The 9,008-nt window shown below is 41.4% G+C and overlaps 1 protein-coding gene across 1 annotated transcript; it reads right to left on the bottom strand.

Annotated features, from left to right (window-relative positions):
* Positions 1–3,093: 3,093 nt before the first annotated feature.
* LOC125539291 (putative RING-H2 finger protein ATL69) lies at positions 3,094–8,189 on the bottom strand. Its single transcript, XM_048702716.2, is given in 4 exon segments — positions 3,094–3,436; positions 3,438–3,689; positions 5,339–5,433; positions 7,610–8,189. Coding segments are annotated over 4 exon segments (597 nt in total). The 5' UTR covers positions 7,787–8,189; the 3' UTR covers positions 3,094–3,363.
* Positions 8,190–9,008: the final 819 nt, after the last annotated feature.

Consider the following 9,008-nt stretch of genomic DNA (forward strand, 5'->3'; position numbering starts at 1 on the left):
TGATTGTATAAGCAAGAAACTGTCCTACACTAATCTATGGAAGAACACATCTATATGAGCTCGATTGTTAATCATAGTCTATGAGATAGGATGATCTTCAGTAAGATCATGAATAGACTAGGAGTGTGGCTAATATGCTCCACCCATGGGGTCAATCTTCAGCAACCTAGTACCAATAAGACAATTTGTAAAAGTTCTTTCTGTCAAACTGAAATTCAAGGCAAACTGAAATTCAAGGCATACTCCATTTTTCAGTTGTGGAGTAGTGTAGCAATGTGCTTTAGGTGGCTGTTCAACTTAACTAGTCCCGAGTGAAAAATACTTGTTTAAAACGTAGGAAAACACAATGTGCCTTCGACATAAGGTGGGGGTTATTGAATTATAGATGGGCTTTAGGCCCATATACAGATAATTCCTCGAAAATCTCAAAGGCACATGTGGCGTTTCATGACATGGTGAAAAATGTACGGAAAAACTAACGCACACACGTGTGCGTGTTTGCACATCGCCCACACGCCTCCATCACCACTCATTTTGTCACGTATGAACAAATGACATCAGCAGAAATCTTTTTGATTTTCGGCTTAAAAATGTTTCATCTCCTAATTAGAAAAGCGAATTAAAAATCCGTTTTCACCATTAAATCTGTCTCGACGAGATCTTCAAAACTAGACCCCATGTTGATATGTTTCAACGAATTTTTTTTTGCCCAAAAGTTGTCATGATGTTTACACTGTAGTTGCCATAGTGCTTAAACTAAAGTTGCCATGTTGCAATTTTAGTTTGTAGATCATGTCAATTTTAATTTTTTGATGATGGCAATTTCAGTACTTTCACCATGAAAATATTTTTTTATATGAACCATGGCAATTTTAAGTGCATGTATCATGGCAATTTTAGTTTATGGTGCATGGCAAGTCTAGTTTCTTAATTTCACGTTTTATAATATGTCAAAATTTACTTTTAAATGTAGAAGAAAATAGCTGAAACATATCAGGACAACTTCAGTGTAAACATCATGGCAATTCATGTGCAATAGACACGGCAAATTTTAACCAAAAAATTTTGTTGAAATATATTGATATGAGATCTAGTTTCGAAGATCTCGTCGCGAGGGATTTAATGATGAAAACGGATCTTCAATAGGATTTTTCATTTAAGAGATAAAACATTTTAAAAACAGAAAATCCAAAAAGATTTTCACATGCATGCATGCGGTGACATGACGTAGTCTGCGTGTTATAGGGAGTGTGAGCGGATTTGGCTCCCACCACACGTGTGGGCGTTAGCGTTGTCCAAAATTTAGTACCACCCTAAAAGTGGAGAAGAGTTGAGACCAACATATAAGCGATTATGTTCCACGTCCTATTGAAGCATGAAGATAAGTGACACATTTGTGCTTCTCCTTCACCACCCGCCTCACCACGCTTGCCCGTCCAACACTTCGTTTTTCGTGAACAGCCAAACTGAGACCTATATGGCATGTGCGGTTTATGTTTTTCCAGTTGAAATGAATAACTAATTGGTAATTAATTATGATCAACTATGGACATGTCACGAGCATCGTATCTGAGCCGTTCGGATCATGAGTTATTACAGACTCGGTTGTGGCCTAGCCGTCACCGGAACAAATCGCATCTGCTCAACCTTCTCGAGCACAAGCTGGTGTTGCTTCTGGCTTACTCCCTCCCACGACCATGTGCACGGTTGTCCGGAGAGTAGGCTATCCTTTATGAGAGCATCTTCAATAGCATGTGTATATTTGGATGTCTATATATTCATATAGACAATGGTTTAAAAAGATTCCTTTATATACACGTCCAGTTTTGCATTAGAACGTCTATATACGGGGACCATGACAGGTGGACCGTCACTGAGGAGAGGAAGAAATCAGGACTGCAGCTGAATTTAGACGATGCCTTCACAATGTCCATCCGTGGACATTGTCGAGGTCGATTTAGAGGGTGTGTATATTTGGACGACTATATAGACAAGCTGTTGAACGCCTGTTTTAGGCTCATATCATGAAAAACGAGTATAAACATCATATAGATAAGCTATTGGAGATGCTCTGAGCATGCGCCGGGAGAAGGGGCCATAAGGTATTTGAGAACGTCTTGATGCAACTGCTTGTTATTGTTCGGTTACACCCACTACTCGACTACTTCCTTAACCTCTTCACTGGCGGCATGGATGACAACACGGACACCACGAACAAGAAGGTTGGTTCTGCCTCTGCCGCCGCCGCACTGACATTTCCTGCATGAGAGTAGGATGTCTTTATTTGTTCATATGATAGGCGTACATACTATTGTCATAGATTTACATGTTCTGTGTCTACTTGCTCACATGATTAGCTATCAGTGTGATAGTAAGCACTATTATCATGATTTATTTATGGATTAAATTATTTAGAAAATTAACATATCCAACACACATGTATACGACATAGTGGTTATGCTAAGCCTCGATCAAACAAAATCAAAGTCATTACAGACCGAACTTACATAGCTAACATCACCAAATTGAAGCAATGGAAATCTCCAAACCCATTAACTTCGGCGTACACATTTTCCACCATAGAAAAGTGCATCCTTCTTTTATCATTACCAATTTGCGTCTCACCAACATCGAGACATCGTGTCTATGAGCATGGTTTATGCTTGGTGCAAGGTGATCAACGGTTTCCTATTTTCACTAGAACAATGCTTTCTTATAACATAGTTTATCTTGTTTTCCATAATCTATGTGCATATCAAATACACATTCGAATTGTTTTTGTTACATGGTGGGTGCTTCTTGTGCCAGCATTATTACTTGAGAAGGTTTCACGGGCTTTTTCTGCTACCCAAAATGGACGGTAATTCGTAGACCTAAACCTCCCACACCAACCGATCAAACCAGGGCAATTCAGACAATTTTTTTTTTTTGTAAATGTAAAAGCTACATCCAGTGGAAGATCCAAAGTTTAGCAAACTCAAAGTGAAATATGGGATCTGCCACCTAAGTCTGCCTACTTGCTACCACAGGCTTAATGAAAGGGGAACTGCACCTCTGCAGATTATTGCAAAGCTGCCAGACGAACTGCAAAGCTTCAGAAGTTCAGGAATTTACCTAACATCCAATATTTCTTTACCATTTTTATGATATACAGAGCACTAGAAAAGAACATTGAAAGTGTTTATGTGCCATAACACAATATGCTTACCTACAATGCGAAATGTACAACAAATGTTGACACATTACCTGCGACGAGATTGCATACAATGTCGATCCAATTAGGATGCTGCAACAATGCAGCGAGGCAGGAAACCTATTACATATTCCCGCTTTGTTCTCTTTCATAGCAATCTCATGATGTGCTTATTGGCGTATCTCAATAACCACTTCTACTGATGCTTGTGTGTCTGAACTATTCTGTTGACCTCTGAGAATGATGAACAGGGAGGAGCCAGTCAGGTGCTGGATTAACAGAGTTCTCAGTGCGGGGGCGCACTTGAGGGTTGCTACATGAAGGTGCTATGGCAGCTTTGCCGCTAGGCAACTCTTTCAACGAGACCCGGCATATTGGGCAAGTAGTCTGCTTCTGCAACCATAAGTCTAAGCAGGTACGGTGAAAGTTATGTTGACATGTCGGAATAATTCTTAGAAGCTCTTTCTCAGTGTATTCACCTAGACATATGGAGCACCTGTCAAAGCAAAACAACCGATCAAACAAGGGCATAGTTGAACAACACCCTAGGTTCAATAAGTTGAATAAAGAGAAGAACTGTTAAGAAAGAACTCATGTCTTGTGAGCTTCTAAACATTGGGCTGAGTTTGAGCTTGGTTGAGTCTATGCAAACAAGTTTGGAGGGCAATAGACTTGCTTGTGTAAAAACTTCTTAGGCCCCGCTTGGAATGGGTGTAAATTTATACACTTGTATTTATTTTACAGGTGTAAATTACTGGTCAACACTTGTTTTTTGCCTAGAACGAAAACGACGGGACGGGGTGTGTATTCTAAACCGGCGAGAAATGGAGCAGAAACGCAAACCCAAACATGGCCTTAACAGTCCAACAATTTCATTGCTCCCCAGAGTTCCTGCACGCCCATTTACAGAAAGTGCATGATGCACTGTATCAAAACTTAGGTTTGGAAAATTGCTGTAATCTAATACCTCAGTATTCCAATGCCTCACAATGAACACTTTAGATTTTAAAAACCGCAGTTTTTCTCAATTATGTGTGAAATAAGCCATGTCTCTTGGTTAGGATTGACGTGCTGCAGCCTGCCAGCCGGGTTCAGTCCTTGGATCGAGAGTTCGTGTGTCATACCTTCACAGCAATACCTGTTCAGTGGTAAACAATGGGGCGTGTGTGTGCATAGGTATGGTAGTTTAAGCGGGGCGGGTGTGTTAGCGCTGGTACTTGTAATTCAAATAAAAATTAACCATGTGTGTAGTGTAGTACACAATAAAGTTATGTAGACTTGCAACATTTCAATATCAAATTCATTTCTGGTATCAAGAACCAAATACGATAAAAGACACTTCACTTGCACTGATTAATACAGTGGATGGTTCACTACTATTTTTCGTACCGCACAGTATGGACAATTTTGATATTAAAAGTCTGCAGGTTTACACAGAAACAAAGTTTTGTGGATCACACATGATTGGTATTTTTTTAACAAGACATTGTTTATTTTGCAAACAGAAGGCGTGGGAACCCCTGGGCAGGAAAACACATTCCTTCCTCGAAGGACTAAGCAAAAACAAACTGGCATTATGAACTTGCTCTAGCTAACAGCAAGATTTCAAATTATTTTGTACATTTGTTACTCAGCTATGGAAGTATTCTTTCAGCATAAAACATGTCCTTCATAGCAGATCTTTGACCTGCATCCCCAGAAATGCATACACATTTGCAGATACTTTCTCATGCTTTGGTTAATGAAATTACCAGGTAAGCTTCAAAATGCTCGGGGAGGGGAGGGGGGCCATAGGAACTGGTATATTGAATTGATAACCATGGGGCTAGGGACTATATGACAACAAAGAAAAGAAAAGACTCTTGTGACTTTCTAAGAGTCTCAGCATATGCATATCAGCAGTAATGTGGTTTCAATACCTCGCACATAACTGTTTAGAAACTATTCTGGATACCCGTATTTACAATAAGGTGATACTGCAACAGGGTCTACCAATTTCCATGTGACAAGCTACTTGGCCCACTGTTTGGATATTCCCATGAATCCCAGTGGCCAGACATTTCAGAGGTGGATGAAATTATATACATTACAGCAGAAAACAGTAAAGTTGGGTAATTGTCGGTTAATACAGATAGTTGCACTTACTGGGCATCATCCTTTGAATATAAAGCCTCAGAGTACTTCATAATAGGAATTTCAGCAATAACCAAAGGTTCCAACCCACAATTAGCATCCTCTACCTGAAAAAGTACGGCACTAACTTAAGTACGAAAGATAGTGATATGGCATCTGCATTGACTACATCGCCTTGATTGTTCAAACTTGCATGTGAATTAAAAAAGTATTTGTTGAACATACACTAACAAGTAACACTTTTAGATGTAACAGTAAAGGAAAAAAAAAGGTAGTCAACTATGCGTACATAACTATAAACATAACAGCTATCTTTTTTCGCGAATACGCTAAGGATGCGTATCTTTCCAGTGATAGAAGGGGAGTTGTACAGATGAGGTTGTGACAACGCACTATGCCATCTACACAAGGAAGGCATGGAAGTGGCCGCCGAGCAAACAGATGGGGTTGCTCATCCCCTCTACATCCTACCCTAGTTCTCCGGGATTATGTTACTGATCGCGTTGGCGCCGGCCCTAGCCCAGAGGCGCGAAACATAACAGCGATCACTACATTAACTTTCAAAAGGAGACACCTTGTACAACTGGGAAGAGCAACTTCATAAGAAATGTTTGTTCACTTGACATTTGCGAAAATAAAATTCTATACCAAGGAACAGAGAATACTCCATGTGCACTCAGTTATCAAGTTTACTAGAGACGATACCCCGCGCATTGCTGCGGGAATTGGATGCAGCTATTTCTACGAAAATTGGCAGTATAAAACTTTAGTATTTGGATTGGTGATATGAGAATCGAAACTAAAGGACATATAATTTATTATGTTTGATCATTATATAGTTGTAAAATATTTATTGAATATGAGTAGCATGCAAGCTGCATGTTAAGGTGGGTCTTTTCCCATGCATAGTGTCAAGGTGAGTTGGCATAGTTGCATGTTGAGAGAACTAAATTTAGTGGGGCGTGCATGGTGGCATGGTGAGTTGGCATAGTTGCATGTTAAGAAAATTGAGTTAGTGGGGAACTATTTAGGTATATAGGATTCAAAAAGGGAGATGCCCAAAATTTTAACCCTAAAGAAACGAGGCTGAACTGACGGGTATCATCAAAGAGCATTGTTGAATTTGTATCCAAGCTAGCAAATTATCCAATAGATTATAGCTTAAAGACATCATACAAAATCTGGGATTTCTGTAGTTCCTTTAGTGCTCCCACCTTTTGGTGTTTCAGTTTCTAGCTTATTAGTATTTCCTTGTGGGACTACAAAACGCATTGGTTTTAGACTGAATTAGAATGTGATATCTTCTTCCTTCTTAAAATGTGCAAGGAATAAGGATCATGTAACTGTTATTTATATTTGGACCAGGGAATATTGTTAAGTTGCAGGCTTCTAGTCATACACAGACTAACTTGAAGCAGAAACAAAGATACAAGCTACGTATTGAGCAACTATTATTGGGGTAAAATGTAACCTCATGAATCTAACTAGAGCTCATCGCCTAGTCATTTAAACCTATTTACTTATTTAAATGTGTAGGGACTAAGGATGATTTAACTGTTATTTGAACTTGGACCAAGGAATATTGCTACGTTGCAGGCTTGTAGTTATACACAGACTAATTGAAAGCTGATACAGAGATACTGTAAGGTATGCGATCGAGAGACAATTATTGGGGAAAGTGTAACCCTAAGAATCTAACTAGAGCTCATGGCCTATCACTAAAACAGAGGCACACAAATACCAGTCTAAAATGGGAGAAGACCAAAGTTAGCGAAATACATATAAGCTAAAGCTTTTGAATCTCTATTTTCTAATATCTATTAAAGTGGTCGATTATCAGATATACTAATATTTAAGACTTGGTATCAGTGCAATAGCCAAAAAGTACAAATTTAGTAAAAGGACTAATTAGCAATTTTTTTTTTGGCTTGAACAGGAAAGGCACTCCCATGTGCCCATGAACACAGATATACAATAGTACTCCTAGAATCTTCCTATTTTCATCACTAATAACTATATAAAAACAAAACATATACACTTCAGTAATAGCCAAAAATAAAAGGCACTGCTCATGTGCCCGCGAACAAAGAAATTGAGTATCGAATCTTCCTATTTTCAGTAATTATAAAAACAAAACATAGACACTTCAGTTATGTACGCGCTGTGGCACTAGCAAATACGTAGTTATTTGCTCCCCTTTTGTAAACGGCGTGGAGTTCACAGCAGCAGAATATCGATCGTTGTGGAGGCAGAGGAGCCATAGTAGGAGGGTATGACACGCACCGGGCGTTCGAGATCTGCTGGGAAGTCAACGTCAAAGTCCACCGGCGATGGGGCGCCGTCGTCCGCGTCCCGGGCGCGGCAGCAGATGAACCGCGCGCAGACGAACGCGACGAAGGCGGCGGTCATGCCGAAGCCGAGCGCCGCGCTGAGGAGATTCATCCCCGACCCGAACATCATCGCTGCCCCCTCGCGGCCTCGCCTCCCCTCGCCTCGCGCCAGCGACACCAGGTCTCCCGCGCCCACGACGACGAGGGAAATCCCTACCGCTCGAACAGGCGGCCGCCGCTGCGGCGAATCGCGAGAGCGGTGAGGTTGGGGCAGGGGGTGCCCATTGGTCGGCGGGTCCCGCCCGCGGAGGCCGGAGGGTGGGTGGCGATCACGGTTTGTGATTGGCGTGGTCGCTTGACGGCGACGGACCGGCTACGGTGCAACTGCAGCGGAAGGGGGGCGGAGCGGTGGCCTGCGGAGGCTGGAAGAGCTGGTTGGTTGGTGGGAAGGTCGGGTGGGGAACTGCGAGGTGGCGGAATGCCGCAGCTGCTTTTGCTGTATCTTCGTTCTGCCGGAACGACGTGGGACCTGCGCCCGAGCAGCAAGCTGAAGCTGAGCATGATCGATGATGATTGCGTACATGTCAACATTAAAAAAAGGAGAAAAACTTTCCATCTATATTCATCAAATATCAGCGCAGTATAAAGAACACAAGATGTAGAAAATTTACATTCATGTTTGTAGACCACATAGCAACGACTATAAAAGCAACTTCAATGAGGAGACCCAAACGGAGGGTGATTTTGTCCGTCTTTTGTCCGTTTGGGTCGATCACCCGCCCGACGTCCGCCCTGTTTTAGATATAGGTCGGCAACGCGCCGACCCATATGTGCCGACTTGGCCGGCTGGCCGCCCTATTTTACATTGATGAATTGCATTCAAACATATTGTCAAATAACATAGTTTAAACCGAATAAAATAGTACAGTTTTACAAGCCGAGTACAAATAAAAATGTTTCACATAGTTTTGCAAACGAATAAAAAAAGATACATCTATTGGTTGCCAACATGAGCCCACATATGCTCAACCAAATCATTTTGCAGTTGCACGTGAGTTTTCCAATCACGCATGTCATGATGAAATTGGATGAACTGTTCAAATATTGCCGCTCCTCCATGCTCAGGCACAACATTCTCACCCTGAAACTAAAATCCTTGATCATACAGACATTCCGGTTGCTTGTCTTCTACAATCATATTGTGCATGATCACACAAGCAGTCATCACCTCCCACAGTTTCTGCGTGCTCCAAGTATTACCAGGATACCGAACGCCATCGAGATTGCAAAACACCAAAGGCACGCTCGACATCCTTCCTAGCACTCTCTTGCTCTTGGGCAAATCTTTTCCT

This window comes from Triticum urartu, chromosome 2A (genome assembly GCF_056163025.1).
Source record: "Triticum urartu cultivar PI428250 chromosome 2A, HENAU_Tu73, whole genome shotgun sequence".
Classification (NCBI taxonomy): domain Eukaryota; kingdom Viridiplantae; phylum Streptophyta; class Magnoliopsida; order Poales; family Poaceae; genus Triticum; species Triticum urartu.